Raw genomic sequence first — 17,769 nt, forward strand, 5'->3', positions numbered from 1 at the left:
TGAGAAAAGTCAAATAACAGGAAAGTATTTTTATCACCTTAAATTCTATTAATGCAGGTTAATAGATAAACAGATGTTTGAAATGCTAGGTGCAGACGGATTAATTTACTATTGATTATACAAACAGGAAAACAAAATAGGAGGTGAATAGAAATAATTGTGTATCAGAGGCAATATATCTCTTTTTCCATTGCTGTCCAAATATGCTCAGAATCTGTATTTTTGTAAGAAACTGGAAGAATTTGAATGCTCCTTAATCTCTGTGGATTTCATGCACTAAGTGGCTTTTTTAAACATAGGTTTGGATGCTTATTAGAGTGTCTTTCTAATAAAAAATGAACCCTTAGGGGTAAGGCAATGCTGTGGGAAAAGCCTGTATTACTTTTGCTTTGTAGAAAACATATGTGGGTATATAAGGTATCCTTTACATGCTTTGCTTACTATTTCTGGTCTCCCAGGCTGAGTTTCCCACTGAGCTGTGCATCTTATTACTTGCTGTTTCCCAACATTCATACATATTAAAGCCTGAGGAAAGGCAAAAACCATAGGAACCATGTAAGTGGGATCACTGTGGTGGACTTTTAAATCTATCACCCTGTGTAATGTCTTATCAAAAGCCCGATGAAATGGCAGAGACCACTGCTCACCAAAGAATGCCCCAGCCAGACCACAGCTCTGTGCAAAAAACTGTTAAACTTCTTGAGCTTGTAATTTTACAAGAGCTTTTGTGAACTCAGTGCTCTATAAGCAGCCTTTGAGAAAATCATAGTATCTTCTGTATTATCTTGCATGATTTGACTTGCACAAAACCAACAGCTGTGGTTAAAAATTGTGGCAGCTTTTATAAGCTACTGTAAAATAAACTAGTTGCACGGTCTGAAAACAAGTTATTGAAATGTACCTGTGTTTTATCAAGCCCACCCTATGTAGTGCTTTCTGCTGCTCCACACACATTGCTGTGACATGATGCACCTGGGTGGGAGGATTCACTGCAGAGGCAGAAGTTGTTTGAGGAAAGGAAGGAGAGGAAGAATATTAACTGCCTGGAGTAGAATTTTTTTAGTAACTATGGCAGTACCGCTATGTGATAACTCTTATATTCCTCTTTTCATTCTTAGAAGTAAACCTACTCCTAATTGAAAGTAATAAGACGTAAGAGTGGTGGGGGAGATGTTAAATGGCTATAGGTGATTAGAGCGCATTAACATAATAGGAAGAGATCGGATCTCCTGTTTCACATCCAGTTGCTTAAGCTTGAAGATGTGTAGATATATAACAAAGTCATGCCCTTATGCTAATGTCAGATAAAATTTTCCTTAGGTTCCAGATTTCCTTTCTGGTGCCAGATGTGTCATATTTTTATTGTCTGTAATTCTGGCAGCAAAAGTACTCTGCAATGTTAGAAAGGGGTTGGTCAGCCAGAAGCATAGTCACTTGCAGTATCTGAGCCTGGAGTTGTACCTGTGCTTTCTTCTTTCTCTTCCATCCCCCTGCTTCAGGCTCTGAAGCCAGCTGTCAGTGAAGAGCAGATGAATTTTGAACCCCAGCAGAGTTCACGCAGTGAAAGAGGCTTTGGAGGAATGAGAAAGCAACCCCTAACACTGGCCTTTCATTGAGTGCAGCTTGCTTATTTGTGCCCTGATTTTCTTATCTCCTTGCTCTCCTTTTTCATGGTGCAAGTCACGGATTTTGTTCCTGATGTATGAGACTAGCTAGCACCTAGCTGTGGCCAGGGAATGTGAACTTCTCTGGTTGTTACACTTTCTGAAGCTACCCTTTTGCAAACAGTGCCTGGTTTTTGTATATGGTTTTCCTTGTACTACTTTCCTGGTGAAATACTTAGCCAAGTGTTTTCAAAAGGATGTAGAATCACACAGGATCTTTTAATCATAAATGGGAACAGGACTTATTTGCTTAATCTTCAATGAGTGGTGTCCCTTCTTTTCCCAAATACTCTCCAAAATCAAATTGACTGCTGTTTTTCCAAACACGAGCTGTAAATACTAAAATTGAAGAAGCCTTTAGGTATATTAAAATAAGCCATGGAAATGTACAGTGCTGCTGTCTCATGGTAAAATTGTGAAATGTTCGAGCCTTCATGAGAGGAGCACTGAGTCACTGTGTGGTGCTATGTAATACATAAACAACTAAAAGCATTTACAAGCTTCAGAAGAATTTGAAAATAGTTAACATTCAGGCTTTGTAAATTGGCCTCTGTGTGATTATATCAGTCCCTTTTGAGAAAATGCAATGATTTTAGTCTAAGACTAAATAAAACTAAATAACGTATCTAAAACTGTCTGTATTGTGTAAAACATCTGCAAGAAACTAAAGTTGTCAGTAGGTCAGTGTAATTTTTTTCTAAGTCTAGAAGTCCACAATATTAAATTTTAAGTAAAGGAAGAAATGTTACATGAAATGATCCCCTATGGTTTCTCAATGAACACATATCATTTATGGATTAGAACTTAAGTCTTTTTAATTGTTGCTGCCAAGTCAAGAAACATTAGACAATTTTGGTGATATTCTGCTTATGTTGTTGGTACAATAAACATCTGCCACTGATCAGCATATACTATGGAACAACAGTAGCATAAGATTAGAGATCCCCATTAAAATATATGTTTAAAAAGTAGGGTAGAATACTTGTGTTTTGAAGAAAGCCTGTTCAAGTTGCCATGGAGTCAGCCTTTTTAGCCATATATTTATTGTATCCTGGATGTCACACGTTTGAAAAGGAATACGGGTTGCCTTAGCCATGATCACTGCTAATTTTTGAGCTCTGACATACAATAAATTTCGTATCTGTTAGTAAAGAAATGCCTTCACTGCCCCTGTGCTCCAAAGGACATCAGCAATAGAAAGGGTGACATTTTTACTCCTGCTTCATAATAGGTATTGAGAAATCAGGTAATACTTCAAGGACTAAATCAAAGTGTATGTACATTGGTATATGATAGGTTTACAAGGATAGGAATGTCTTCAGAAAGGTTATGGTATATAAAGTTGCCTTTGTTTCCATCCCCAGAGAAATCCTCAAATTTTCAATATTTCAGACTTAATAATCCATCTTAATGTTCCTCTGCGTGATTGCATTGTTTCCCCTAATGAAATAACTCTTTCATCTCCCCAGTAACTTTTCTTGCATTGTTGAAGCTGTATCCTGTAAGATTTTTACCACTCATATACCATAGACTTCTGGGTTTTGATACTTACCATCATAATTTTCTATTTAAGCACAGAACTGGTCTTCATACAAGAGATCAGCATAAACCTGTGCAGTGCTTAAATTCAGTGTAAATGCTATTTTTAAGATTCATGTGATGGTGACACAGGTTCTGGCCGCCTTCATTTCAATTTAACAGCTTCACTTGCAAAACAGTGATCACTGATCAGTAAAAATGGCAAGTTGTTCTTCAGTCTTTAATCCTGCAGGTCATTCTTATTGGGGGTAGAGGCCTGCACCCCCAGTAAATCTTCTTAATGTCACTCGTATCAGTAGGTCTCCTCACCAGTGTAGGATACACCTGCCTGAGAGAACTTCAGAAACAGACACATAACTTTTTTGTAATCTTGTTGGGTTTGTGATTCGTGTATGCTGTTACCGTGAATAATTTGCTTGCTTCCTTTTAATATTTATGCAGCTCTGTGCAAGAAGGTGGTTTTATTCCAATGCATGAAACTTTCATTTCTGCAGCACATACTTTGGAGGAGTTAGCATTGCTGAAAAATTCCTTTTGGGAAACGATTTTTCTCTATTCCTTCTGTTGTTGCTCACTTATTTCTTTTTAATAAGGTGAGGCTGTTATACTGTATTGTCTTCCTTGATTACAGAAATCCATTTATTTAGACTACCTGGAACAGGCACGTCAATCTAATAAACCAAAGAGCCAGTTACGAGGGAGTAGTAGCAGTGAGTGCTGCTAGTACTTACTGCTGTTTGTACCAGGGCTCTGCTGGAGGCAGCTCGGTCTGTTCTGGGAGAATTGCTATTAGAGCCACTACTGGCAAATCTGTTTCCTGGTCACTGTTACATCTCTCGTGCGAGCTGTTTCAGCTCTTTTATTGTCATCTGTCTTTCTCTGAAGGCTTGAACTTCTCTGATCATACCCCAAGTCTGTTTCTCTGTTGGTCTAGAACCACACCTCTGCTTTTATCTTCCTTTCCCTGCTCTCCTTTTATTGCATGTCTGCCTTCTTGATTTGCAATGTTGTGAATTATTTCAATAAAAGGGATAACAGAAACATTATCATTTGTGTCCTTTTATTTCTTTTTTTTCTTATGCTTCTTTCCTGTCTTATTACTTTCTTATTTTTTCCTTTTCCTCTTTTTTCTTCTTCTTTTCCTCCTTTTTCCTATTATATGGATTTATGCTTTCCCTCCTAGGTCTGTTTCCGTTTGAGGGACAAAGGGATTTTCTGCAAGGCATTAGAGTAGTGAAGGAGCATGTGGTGATATTGCTTAGTCCAGCAGTTGTTTGAAGCTGTTTCCAAGAGTAAACAGTACAAAACAGAAGAATATGGTGAATCACCATAGTTTATTGCTGTAGATGGGCTTGACCCAACTCCATGGCTATTCTCCATACAGCGTTAGTCACTTACAGGCAGGTGCTATAGGAAACCCTAAGACTGATCAATGTGGCCTGATGGTGAAGCAGGCATTTCAGAGTAGTAAGTCCATAACACCGAGCTGACTGGGTCTCAGTCAGGTCCCATATTTCCATTCTCACATGCATCAATGTCTTACTGCTCAGTGCCAAGAAAGACCTACGACATAAGCCAGCGAGACAGATTTTGGCTAGAAAAAGCTTTGCTAGAGAAGAGGAAAAACTTCCTCTCTAGGCAGCTTCCAAATTTACACTGAGCTCAAATAACCCTGGGACAAGCTTAACTTTTTGCCTCCAGGAGTTTCAGTGGACTTGCTCAGTGAGGTGCTTTTAGTTTTTCTAATCACCATTCTTTTATGAATGGTGGGTTTATTTTTTTCCAGCCTGGTACTTTGTGTTGCTGTAATACTATTTTGGATGATATTGCTATACCTTTGAAAATTTTGAAGGTAGGAATAAGCAAAATGAAGCTATTTTCATGTATGGACAGAAAGTAGGGTTGGCATTTTAAAGGCAAGACGTAATAGGTCTGAACTCAAGCTAAACAAAACAAAAAGTGTATCCAAGTGACCAATAAATATTTATGACTTCTTACATTTGGTCATGATCCCTACTTTGGCTTCAGAAGAGTCTTTGCTCAGGTTTTTAGACCAGAAGTATCTTTCCTGGTCTAGTGTACCATATAGGTCACAGTTAAATGATCTTGTTTCATAGCCTCTGAATACAAGACAGGGGAGACCATTGTGGGTACTGGAAATTACATATCTATCACAACTAGATTTTATTTTTAAGAGTGATTAATTTAATTTGGGCACTCATCATTTGATTATGCAGCCTCAAAAAAAAAAAACAACCTTATTCCAACAGTTTGTTTTGTGATATACATTGATAACCTCAGGTTTCAGTCTTTCTCATCATCAATCAGTTGGCTAAGTGTAATACAGGACAGGAGTATGGTGAACTCAAACCCATTTGTTATTGACCATCTAACAATCTAAATGGTTTGTAGTGTCATATAGAGTAGCAAGTCCTATATTCCTATGAGTTTACATTTTCAACTCATCAATCATGAGAATAGCAACTTATAACATACCTCAATAGTTTTATGTGAATTTAACAGTGATTAAAGGCATTGGATTGTTGGTTACAAGTTGTTGGGTTTGGGGTTTTTTTGCACGTGAGCACGTGTATTTGGGGAAAATGAGTGCAAATTCCTGGGTGATACCCTATGATATCTGTCAACAATGATTCAGGAGGATCCCTGGAGGAGGGATAGTTCCATTCCCATTTCCTGCCTTTCTGCAAGTCAAAGCAGCTATATTGTGTGGTTTCAGTGATTTTTGCCTTCTGAGAGCTGAGACAAGACCACTGACTCAAAATCAGTTTGAACCTAAGGTCAGTTAAAATTCGTCATGAAAATTCCAGAAAGAGACCCCTTTTGTTCTCCTCTTGACTTCACAGAAAAGAAGAGCAGCAAGAAGACAGAAAGTCCACAGGCTGCCAAGTTAAACAAGACTTTTGCACCCATCTTCCTTAAAGGCCTGGCTGACCTCAAAGTAATGGATGGAAGTCAAGTGATAATGACTGTGGAGGTATCAGGTGTGTAGCTATAGAACAGTATTATTTAAAAATTTAAGTCCTGCTGCACAGTATGTGTTTTTTTCCACTGGTCTATTCTTTTAGCACGTCTTTGTGTCTGGAAATAATATTCCAAGGAACCATTTTTTTAAAAGTAAAAGCTAAGTTTGTCTAATCTGATCTTCAGGGTGGAAGAACTTTATCCAGTGTTAATGTGTTCAGACTAGTACAAGTGTTTCTTTATTGGAATAATAAGAACAATAATAATAATCATCATCATCATCATCAGGTACTTACTGGGTCCTGCTGTTGAACTAAAACTAAGTCTCTGCAGACTTGTAATAGCTTTTGTTGTGAACCAAACAAGATTGATTTCCTGTTGGCTGGGGTAAGATTAGTACTGCAGAAAAGAGCAGTCCTGGTATGAACTTTGATAATAGAAACCCTTGAGAATAACCTTCATGGGATCTAGAATTCATTCTCCCTCTCTATTATATAAATGCTTCCCTTATTCATTTGTATTTTAACTGTAATAAGACGGATTCCACATTACACAGCATCAACAGAGTTGATGAAATTCCTGAATGTTTTGAAGATGAAATTGCAGAACAAGGTGGCAGAAAACAGCCAACTTTGTTCATTTTCTTAATCAATATATGGGGGGCGTGGGTGCCTGTGGGTGACTGTGGGTGTCTGATTTTTGCTGTTTCCTATTTCTCAGCTAACCCACCTCCTGAAATTATCTGGCTGCACAATGGGAAAGAAATCCAGGAGACAGAAGATTTCCACTTTGAGAAGAAAGGCAATGAGTACAGTCTGTACATCCAGGAGGTATTTCCTGAAGACACAGGCAAATACACCTGTGAAGCCTGGAATGAATTAGGAGAAACTCAAACCCAGGCTACATTGACAGTACAAGGTATAAAGTTATTCTCCACCTTAAGAAATGCTAAAAGGAAATAATTCTAATGTGCTGGAGGAGTGTCTATTTAAAGTACATGAGTGTTTATAAGGTCTGTTGTGAAGGATGCTAGGAGTTCTTAGTCTCTGCATCTGAATTAAAAAGGATACTGAGCAGAAGCAACTTTAAAAAATCTTTTCACTCTGGAACATAATGTTACTATTTCAAAAATGCATTCCTGAATCCTATTCCAAGGGACAATGCAAAACTTCTGCTAAACGCAGCTTCAGATTATAACTATAAGGCTTACTTAACTATGGACTTGATGTAAACTATTTAATGATGTTTTTCTTTCTAATTAGAGCCCTGAATATTTGGAAAAGCTGTCTAGGAGCCAGGTATCCTGGCTATATTATTAGCATTGTAGTGGTAGCAGGTGAGAAACACATGATTTCTGCAATTTGAGAACTAGCTGCGAAAAATTTGGCTTTGAATCTCCACATATGATGTAAATCCCACAGTAAACGCTGAAGTACCTACAAACCTCCTGTGATTGGGCATTCACTACTTTCATGACAGGGGACTTTGCTCTTACTGATTGCCAACATTTTCCCATAGTCATTATTAGGAATTATTGGAAATCAATGGAAGACTTTTGGTTTTTTTAATGTAAATGATCTTAACCCCAGGATTTCAGAGAGCTGTGTGTCCAGGGGTGGGTCTGTAGTCTGTTGTCACTGTCTGCTCTGAATTCAGACCTTTCTCTATTCTCTAAGCTCCCCTGAGATCTAGCCTCAGGGTAAGTCTTCTATATTAAATGCAATTTTATGCAATTGTTAATGGTGATTTATTACATGAGCTCTCAACTGCACAGCAGTCATAGTACTGTCACTTGCCCTTAAAGCTATTTCTACCCGTATTCTCTAAGGACAAATCTTCAAGATTCCTTTTAGGGCAGCTTTAAAGTCCCTTTGTTTTGCTCTTAATATAAGTCTGGACTGAGCCAGTAAAATGCCAAGTAAATGATTAATTTTAGTACCAACACAAGTTACTTCCAAAATTAAAGCCTGACTTATTTTCACATTAAAAACTTATATCCTGCATGTTCAACATAACTTTGCTTTCCCTGAAATTAGTTTATTAGTTACTTTCAAGCTTGGAATTTTCTCCTGATTTGTAAACTGTGTTTGTAAACTACAGAACCTCAGGATGGTATTCAGCCCTGGTTCATTAGTAAACCGAGATCAGTGACAGCAGCTCCTGGGCAAAATGTTCTTATATCCTGTGCCATTGCTGGAGATCCTTTCCCCACTGTTCACTGGTTTAAAGATGGGCAAGAAATAATGCCGGGAACAGCATGTGAAATCCTGCAAAATGAAGACATCTTCACACTGATCTTGAGGAATGTGCAGTCTCGTCACGCAGGGCAATATGAAATTCAGCTCAGGTATGTTTGCCATGAAAAGAGCTTGTTCCCTTGGAACAATTAGTTATATTTACCCTCACATTGAAATTCCCACCTGAAGAAGACATGAATTCCCTCCTATCCACACAAAATGGTAGCGTACTAAAGGAACTAAATATTTCTGAGGGATGAAGAGAACTAACAAAACTGAAAGAAGAAAGAGGAAATGCAAGAAGAGTCAGAAAGAAGGACAAAGCAGTATAGAGTTTCCTTTTGGGATCCTGAAAAAATCCTATACTGTAGCAGCACTATAGGAAGCAATCTGGGTTTCTAGCAAGGGAAACCACAACAAATGTCTTGATTTTGGAGCTATTGTTTAGCATGTTTGGCATCTCTCTGGGTATTTTTAAGAATCCCTGCTTCCTATGGGAACAATGTGACCAGGAAGGGCCATTCCATAAGGTTATGGTCCGTACCTTTCAGAGGAGAAAGTGTTTCCTTGCCATACTAGAAAAGTCTGAATTTTATATGGCAGTTGTAGTCTCCTTTTTCTGACGTATCTTTGAAATGAGGCACTCTGATGCTTTGGACTTGTCTCATTCCTACAAAATCTGGAAGATCTGTTTTGAATTAAATTTGTTTTCTGGTAAAATAACTGTCCTTAAAATGAAAGATCAGATTTGCTGCTTCTTTCCTTTCTACAAAGTGCCATAGCATTTTCCACTTCCAATGGTGAGGATCGGGCCTAATTACATATTCCCTGTGTGGTTCTAGAAAACTTAGTGTACAACTTTAAACTGATGTTAATCATTCCACGCTATTTTCTGTGCTTAGATGTACTGCCTTACTTGGCTAATATTTGTGACTTACTTTATTAAAATTTATTTAATCATCATAGATGTTTGAATCCATTGCATTGGAAGAAAATTATCTGCACTGTTCCACATGGTAGCTTTTTAGTCCAAACTAACTAGTCCAGTAGACAGTTCAGACAGATACTGCCCAGTATTACAAAGCATTAGCATTGCAGTTCTGTACTGCTTGCACTTGTCTGGTTTATGGTGAGTTTGGTCTTCTTTCATCCTATAAACAAGGTATTTTTGTTTCATATACTTGAGTCCCGTACAAAATTCAAAACCTGAATTGTCCTTTGCCTGCTTGCAAACAAATTACTTCTGTCTTCGTAACCCAAGGAAGGAGGGTGTTTCTTAATAAATTTAACCCATTTAGCCTCTAAACAGTGAGTTTAATTTTTCTATAGTTATATTATTTCAGAAATGGAATAAAGTTATTGCCCAAATGATGGACATGTCACTGTGTAGATATCTAGTCCTAAGGTAAGGTTTCCATAGACTACCACAGGCAGCCACAAACTAACCTCAGAATATTTTAGTATTTAAAGTCAGATGAGGTACTCACTTTTCACCAGAAAAGGGTGCTTTAGAAAATTATAGCTGTGGTACATCAAAATTTCCTATAATGAAGTTTTTCTACACTTCATTTCAAGCCCTATTACTAAAATTTATGTAGATAGAACCATAGGTGCCATGATCTTTTTGCAAATAATCTCTTTAGTAGATTTAGACCCTTTGTACTCCGCAATAAATTGCGAACTGACTCATTTCAGAACAATTGGCTTGTTCGCAATCAGTCCAGGTCATGCTCATTTGTGTAGGTCATGTCTATATACATCCTTGCGTCTAAGAAAAGTCAGTCTGAGGATCAGTGGTGTTTCTAACACTTGGTATCTCTGGTGGGATTAGAAATGCCGGTTCAACTTCATTAAAGTCACTAACCTTTACATGTGAGAGCAGGCCAAACTGTGAGGATTGCTACCTTCTACTGGTACATTTCCATACTTTGGTATGTGTGCCCTGGACATGGGCTTGTTCTCTTATGATATGGTGGTGGTTTTACTGAACTGAAAAAGAATGAGGTATTTCAGGAAAACTTCAAGGATGGAAGAAGGAAAGAGAACAGGAAGAACAAAAGAGAGACAAGAGGGCTTTGTGGGAGACTTTGCTGTGGCTGACTTGAGCAAGTCGACCTGAATGATCAGGTGTAGTTGGTGAGCACTCAGGCCAAATTCATCACTGAAGACATTTGTCAAAGTGGAAGCCTGTCAATATCATGACTCTAGAACATAACAGAATGTACACTTAGAAAATAAATTATTTCAGAAAATTACCAGAGGAGAACAATTTTTTTGGGGGTGGGAAGAAGTTGTAGCTAGAAAACGACACAGCAAATTACGTGCTAGTTTCAGTTATTCTCTAATCCTTTCATTGGAGAAATAGCTGGGGATCTCACAAAGATCAGTACGTTCATGTTGGCTTTTTCTAATCCATAATAAGTAAAGCTATGTTGCAGTTTGAGCAAGGGGAATGCTGATACCTCTTTTTACCCTGCTGTCATTTGTAAAATTTCAGTTACTGTTCAGGGAACAGAAAGCCATATGCTTTTAGGCAATTGCTTATATACTATGAGTAACAGCAAGGTAACCACCTCAGGAATATCCAAGGAGGCAAATGTCAGCTGTATAACTTCAAGTTTGCAATAGAGCTAAATTTTCAGCAGCAAATAATCTTGTCTAAATAGCTTTTGAACTGCCTGCATTTGTCTTGAATACTTGATTGAGAATTGTTTATATATTCAGAAACAGTCTTAAAAGTATCCGAGAGGAGAGCTGCATTTAGTGTCTTTCTCTCAAAAACTCCTACAAAGTCCATTAAAAATATGGAATAACTGAGAAACCATAAGTCAATTCACTGAAGAGTTTATAGAGAAGTTGACAGTGGGCTATTTTTAAACATAATAATTTTCAAATAAAATGTGCAGCTCCTTTTCATTTATTAATTTTAGAAGCATGTTGCATAGCTGCTTTTAGGGAGTCATTCCTTCTCCAACTCCCTTAATTCAGTCCGGGCATGGTTTCCTAACAGTGTTAATTATTTTCCAATTTTCTTCTCCATTATTCTTAAGCTCTAAATTCTGCCCTAATACCTCCACAATTCTCCTTTTGTGTTGGCTGCTCACAAATTAGAACTCTGGTTTTAAAAATTTGGATTTAACAAAAGATCTATTTGTCTCTTCCTAGTTCTTTCTCCTTTCATCAGAGTGAGCTGACAAGGGTATGTAGCCCAGTATGATCCCAGTGTGATCCATCAATGATTGCTGCTTGGCTTTCTGTCTTTCCATCCCTCAGCATCATTCAGGATATGTATTTGCTTTGCCTTTTACTATATAGCAGACTACTAAGTCTGATTTTTAAGAGGGTAGCCATTGTAACCTCTCCTGGTCCTTGTTTTAGACCTACAGAGACCTCTGATTCCTCTACAATTGCATTCTTCATTTTAATTGTCTTAATAATGTTCCATTGAGCCTATTATTGCTCAGGCCTTAAGGAATGGTGTTGCATAAATATAAAAAGAACAACAGATTAACTCACTACTGCGGTACATGTATTGAAATTTGAACATTTTACAACCTGCAAAATGCCATCCCATGCAGCTGAGGGATAAGAAATCAGTCAGAATCTCTGTGAAACTATCATGATTGAAATGGGAAATAACAATCCTTTTTTGGCTCAGAAAACCACAGACATCTTTTTTTCCTCCTGTCCTTTGCACCCTTCCAGTGATGCAAGCACTGGTATCCTTTTATCCCAGTATAACTTTCCCATGTTCTTGCAGTCAGTGTGTACATCATAAATGAAGAGGTAAGCAAAGAAATTTGGAGTACTGGACAGAGACTGTATTTGTTGAGCAAAGCCTTTATAACAGCACAGTCAACATGAGAGACCTCAGAAATCCTCCTGCAGTTCATTAAACAAATCATCTGCTTTGTTAACCTATGTCTTCTCAGATGCTCTTCTCTCCAACTCCGTCTTCCATAAAAGTTTGGTTAGTGTTGATTAATCTTATTTAGAGACTTTGATAATCTGAATAAATCACAGGTAAACATTCATCTTATAAAGCAGTGGTACCTCAAATACTCTGCAATTCAGGTTATATAAAAAGCAGTTGTAAGATTAGATTCTATTACACCAAACAGTAAATATAGTTCTGTCTTTCTTTAAAATACAGTTTGCAAACCTTGTTTTCTGCTATCAACGTATTGTCTATTTTTAGGAAAGAAAACCATGACCCCTTCCCATTCCATTCTCCCACTCAATGCTGAAAAATGCAAATAAAATGATTGGTCTTTCAGGTATAAAAAGCTTTTGGCCAAACCCTCAAGTGAGATAAATCAGTGCATCCTCTTTAAGACAGTAGAGCTGCTCTGCTTTATGTCACCTAAAGTTGTGATCCAGTAGATTAGTTTCTTTCTTTGAGGTTAAAGCTTCATGGAGTCTGGACTTTCTCTCCATTTAACTAACTCACAAAAGAGTTGCAAAACCTCATTCTGAGGCTTTACAGTTACCTGCACTGAAGTGCCAGCTACAGCTAGTGATCAACTTCTCTACCCCTTTCAGTTAATTTTTAAAAAAATTCAATTTACTCTGCAATACTTATTTCACACTTGGTAGGCCAGTAGGAGTTTTTGGTGTGACCCCACACTATAATTAACAGCACTTTTTTTCCTTTTCCTCCAGAGAGTGTTTCCTAGGGACACGCAGACAATAAGTCTCATCTAAGGTTCAGTGAAAATATTTGAGTAGATTCTGCCAAGAAACTAGTATTTCAAGATATTTTGAACATAAAAGCCATTCCAGGGAAAACTGATCCCACAATAGGACAGAGAGCTATTTTTAAAATTGCTTCAGGCTTTGCAGCTGGGGTTTTATTTGTTTTTAGTGGGTTTTTTTAATTATTATTCCTTGACATTTTAAAGATAAGTCCTGTGCATGGGCATTCTACAGAACAATCCTGCAAAAGTCAATACTTCAGACACTTCTGTACAGCATAGCTACTAAGCATAGGTTTTATCCATGTCTATCATTATTCCACAATAACAGAGCCACTAACATCTGTCTTTGTCTAGGGTTTTGTTGATATAATGCCAACAAGGAGAACCTCAAGTTGCAGAAGTCATGTGGTTATTGCCAAGATTCAGAACAGCAAAGACATGAAAAACTTGAAGAAGTGCTTGTGTACTGCAAAGCTCTACTTTTTCTAACTGCCTCTATGTATCTTGCCTTGCCTAGATTCTGAAATTGCGTAATGTAAAAATATTTACAAAGTTTCCAGAATTATTCTTGATTGAATTTAGCATCTAAACCATCCAGTCCTTCTTAATTTTTCTTGGCTTGCTTCTCTTTTTCCATCTTGTGATCTCCAAGGTGGGTCAATATTATTAACTTCACCTTTTTTGACTCTGCAACTGAATTCAGAAGACAAAATTATGTTCTCCCTGCTCCTAAAATCAGTAACAAATTTTACTGGGAGCAGGACTTGCCCTGAGATGGCTACACTTTTGAAGAAGGATATGAGGAATCAAACACAGACTTGAGGTTTGTATCCAGTGGTCTAGTTTTCAGCCATTCGCTTGAATCAGAAATCATAATGAAGATCAAAAAAACTACCTTGTGAATCATTTTTCCATCTAGGTACTTCTATAACCCACTGTTGCCATAATTTGTAAGTGTTTCCCAAGGTTTTAAAAATAGAAAGAACAAAATGCTCTCCTGCTTTCTTACTCCCTCCTTCATTTTCCAAACACCGTGAAAAATAGCTTAGAGAGGTTTACTTTGCCTTCCTTATTTGCTTCTTTGCATATGTGAAGAATTTGCAGAGGGAACGATGCATTGCAGAAATGGGTCCTGCAGAACTGCTATAGTTCTTCACAGTAGTCCAGACCACATTCAGTAGCCCTAGATCCCTCTTCTGGGAGAATGCTGTCTCTGTTACGTTAACCTCGACTTCGGCAAGGCTTTTGATACTGTCTTTCATAACATCCTTGTTAGCAAAGCTTAGGAAGTGTGGGCTGGATGAATGGTCAATGAGGTGGGTAGAGAACTGGCTGAATGGCAGGGCCCAGAGGGTTGTGATAAGCGGCGCAGAGTCTAGTTGGAGGCCTCATGAGAAACTCATGAGTTTCAGTAGTGCAAAAGGGGCCAGTTTGAAATGCATTGTTTGAAGACGAGAGGTTTTCAGTAATGTTGGTACCCTGCTATCATTTGATGCGAATCAGTGTGCTGGGAGGAGGAGATGTGCAATTTTTTCCATTTATCTTTCCATTTGCCTTTCTATTTCTCTTGCTTCCAAATGGAGATCACACATAAGAGGAAGTAAGAATGGCAGGTCTCCAGTGCAGGACTGAGTTAAATACTCTCTGCATTGACTTGGATCCTCTCCTGCCATTCGGACAGTTTCTGTTTGGTGCTCAGATGTTCTCTAGTCTTTTATATTGAAGGAAATTAGGACTGTGGCTTTCAAAGCTGTCCTTATGGATGGCCTTCAATAACAGTTTCTAGTGTACATATTCTGATTTGTTGAATATAAAGTGTTGAAAATGTTTCTGTGGCTTCTTGTTGTTAATGGTCTTAAGGTCAAGTAAGAAGTGTTCCTACCAGCAGGGCCTTTACTTTGCAATCCAGTTACTTTGGTCAACCCCACCAATTTCTTCTTGGTGTTAAAGGCTTGATCTTCATAGTAGGCTGATCGGGTTTCATTTTCTAAAGCAACAGAAAGCAAGGAAAATACATCTGAAAAGGTGATGGCACTAATTGCTATTATAAAGTCATAACTTAGTGCTGCATCTATCTTAATGATCTACTGTGGGACTTCATTGCAAGTTGCAATGGATGAAATTATAGTTTATTCACCTAAACAGAACCATATCTACGAATGTATTTTCATGCACTATTTAAAAAACAGGCCAGCCAATATGTTTATGCAAACTAACAGAAAGACACTCCTGGGTCTGTGTTTTAAACATCAGGGCAAAATGGACTTGAAGGTACAAGTCTTTTGAGAGGAGAACACAGCTGGGAAAACCTGCCTGGTTTTCCTTCCTCCCCTCAACGCATGTGCTTTGTTCATGTTCGGGAAATGTTTTCGGTAGCAAAAATTATTTTGGTTTGAAAAAAGAAAAATCATCCAGGAATTTGTAGTCCATTTACAAACTTATACTGAAACTGGGAAGGATGAAAGTGTTTTCACTAATAAAAGATATCTCTAGTCCTTAATCAATTCAAGTCTGTTTTTTTAATAGCAGTTCAGGGGAGTGGTGGCAACAGTTACACAACTGCTGCCCTGGGGGAGTTAAATTTTGCTTTTGGCATGTCCTGTGTTAAGTGGAGAAGAGCTGTTTGGGGCTGGAAGAATGATATGTATCTGCAGGAGGGAGGGAGCAGTGAGGGTGGGGGAGCGCTTTAAATGAATTATTTAATGGGAGCCCTTTCCAGAAGGCATCTATGGTATTCCTCTGCAAAAGGAAGAATAAGTACTCAGCACCATATATGGTGACACTTTTATGTTTTTTAATATAAACATGTGCAGGCTGGAGCAATCCATGTAGATGGATTTTGCTGATTGGTTCGGCCAGGGGGGAGGGAAGGAAATGAGACCCTGCTTTTAGTATCTTAACATTAGAAAACTTAAGAGCTTGGGTTTGAATAAATAAACAGTAGGCAGAGTTGGAAAGATTTTCAACTTTGCAAAATAGCCCCTTCCTCTGCCTTGATTTTCCAGCTTTTGTATTTGTTTTCCTTTAGCTTGTTTGTTTGCAGCTGTTTCATTCTGTAAGTTGCTTTGATTTTTGTTCAGGGAGTATGTTGTTCCCAGTGTAGACAGCAACAGAGCACTAAAAGCTATTTGAGATAGCTTGGCTCCAAATATAAGGGGACCAAATCCACACAGTCAACCACCACAATGCTGGGTGTAGGAAAGGAGGATGCCACACTGGGTTTGAGCTGCTTTACTGCAACACACAATCACTTAGCTCAGGCAAGTTACAGTTTTGGAGGGAGAAACCTCTGCTTTTCTGATTTCACTCAAATATTTCAGGAACCAAGTTGGAGAATGCAGCTGCCAGGTGTCTCTGATGCTGCGGGAGAGTTCAGCTTCCAGAGCAGAAATGCTCAGAGAGTGAGTATTTTTCCCAGGGACTTGCATGGGTGGGTTCTATTTTTTGCTCCGTTAATTCCCTGCCCTTACAGACCCAGGCTGGCTGCTGTTCAACCTAATCCCCGAATGTGACCCAACAAATTGTTTTCATCATACAGGCTAAGCACATTGTACCAAGCCAGACTAGAGATCTTTTTTGTTTGTGCCCTTATATGGCTCCTGAAGTCATCATTGATGCAATAAACTAATGGAGTGTGCTCCTCTAATCAACCTCCCCTTCTATAAACACATTTTGTTCCTGCTCTGAGATTGTTCCCTGACATTTTTAAACCAGCCCCTTTCCTGGCTCTCTCTTTCTTTTCTTTTTCGGATCATAGTGGGAGGGAATCAGCCAGCTCTGGAGAGCGAAGAGATGGTGGAGATCATGGTAAACTAATATTTGGTAGCACAAGTGGTTTCAAAAAGAACAGCAGTGAAACCAGAGCAGCTGAGGAAGAGCAGGAAGACGTCCGAGGCGTGCTGAAGAGGCGAGTAGAAACTCGGGAACACACAGAGGAGAGCCTGAGGCAGCAGGAAGCTGAGCAACTTGATTTCCGTGACATTTTAGGCAAGAAAGTCAGCACCAAAAGTTTTTCTGAGGAGGAACTGAAAGAAATCCCAGCCGAGCAAATGGACTTCCGAGCAAACCTGCAGCGGCAGGTCAAACCCAAGACCTTGTCAGAGGAGGAAAGGAAAGTTCATGCTCCTCAGCAGGTGGACTTCCGCTCAGTGCTGGCCAAGAAAGGCACCCCAAAAACCCCATTGCCAGAGAAGGTGCCACCTCCTAAACCAGCCGTTACTGATTTCAGATCAGTGCTGGGCGCAAAGAAAAAGCCACCTGCAGAGAATGGCAGTGCTAGCACCCCAACACCAAATGCCCGCACCAATTTCGAAGCCCAGAATGCGACCCCCAATTCTCAAGCCCCTGTGGCCAAACCAGCAGTGAAAAAAGAAGAGAAGAATGACAGAAACTGTGAACATGGGTGCGCAGTGGTGGATGGTGGAATAATTGGGAAAAAACCTGAAAACAAAGCAACAGCAAGCAAACCACCAGCAAGCAAAGGAACAGCACCCTCCTTTACAGAGAAGCTTCAGGATGCTCAAGTAGTAGATGGTGAAAAATTGGTCTTACAATGTCGGATTTCCTCTGATCCCCCTGCAGCTGTCACCTGGACTCTAGACAGCAAAACCATCAAATCATCAAAGTCCATTGTCATCTCCCAAGAAGGTA

At 38.8% G+C, this 17,769-nt stretch overlaps 1 protein-coding gene across 2 annotated transcripts in view; it reads left to right on the forward strand.

Moving 5' to 3' along the window:
- MYLK (myosin light chain kinase) overlaps positions 1-17,769 on the forward strand; it is a 209,937-nt gene that overhangs the window by 116,825 nt on the left and 75,343 nt on the right. For both annotated transcript variants that reach the window (XM_054830581.1, XM_054830582.1), the window contains 5 exons: positions 6,068-6,205; positions 6,906-7,103; positions 8,286-8,532; positions 16,440-16,520; positions 16,877-17,766. In XM_054830581.1, the coding sequence (XP_054686556.1) occupies positions 6,068-6,205; positions 6,906-7,103; positions 8,286-8,532; positions 16,440-16,520; positions 16,877-17,766 (1,554 nt within the window). The remainder of the gene's footprint in view (positions 1-6,067; positions 6,206-6,905; positions 7,104-8,285; positions 8,533-16,439; positions 16,521-16,876; positions 17,767-17,769) is intronic.

Source organism: Grus americana, chromosome 6, assembly GCF_028858705.1.
Source record: "Grus americana isolate bGruAme1 chromosome 6, bGruAme1.mat, whole genome shotgun sequence".
In the NCBI taxonomy this organism is placed as follows: domain Eukaryota; kingdom Metazoa; phylum Chordata; class Aves; order Gruiformes; family Gruidae; genus Grus; species Grus americana.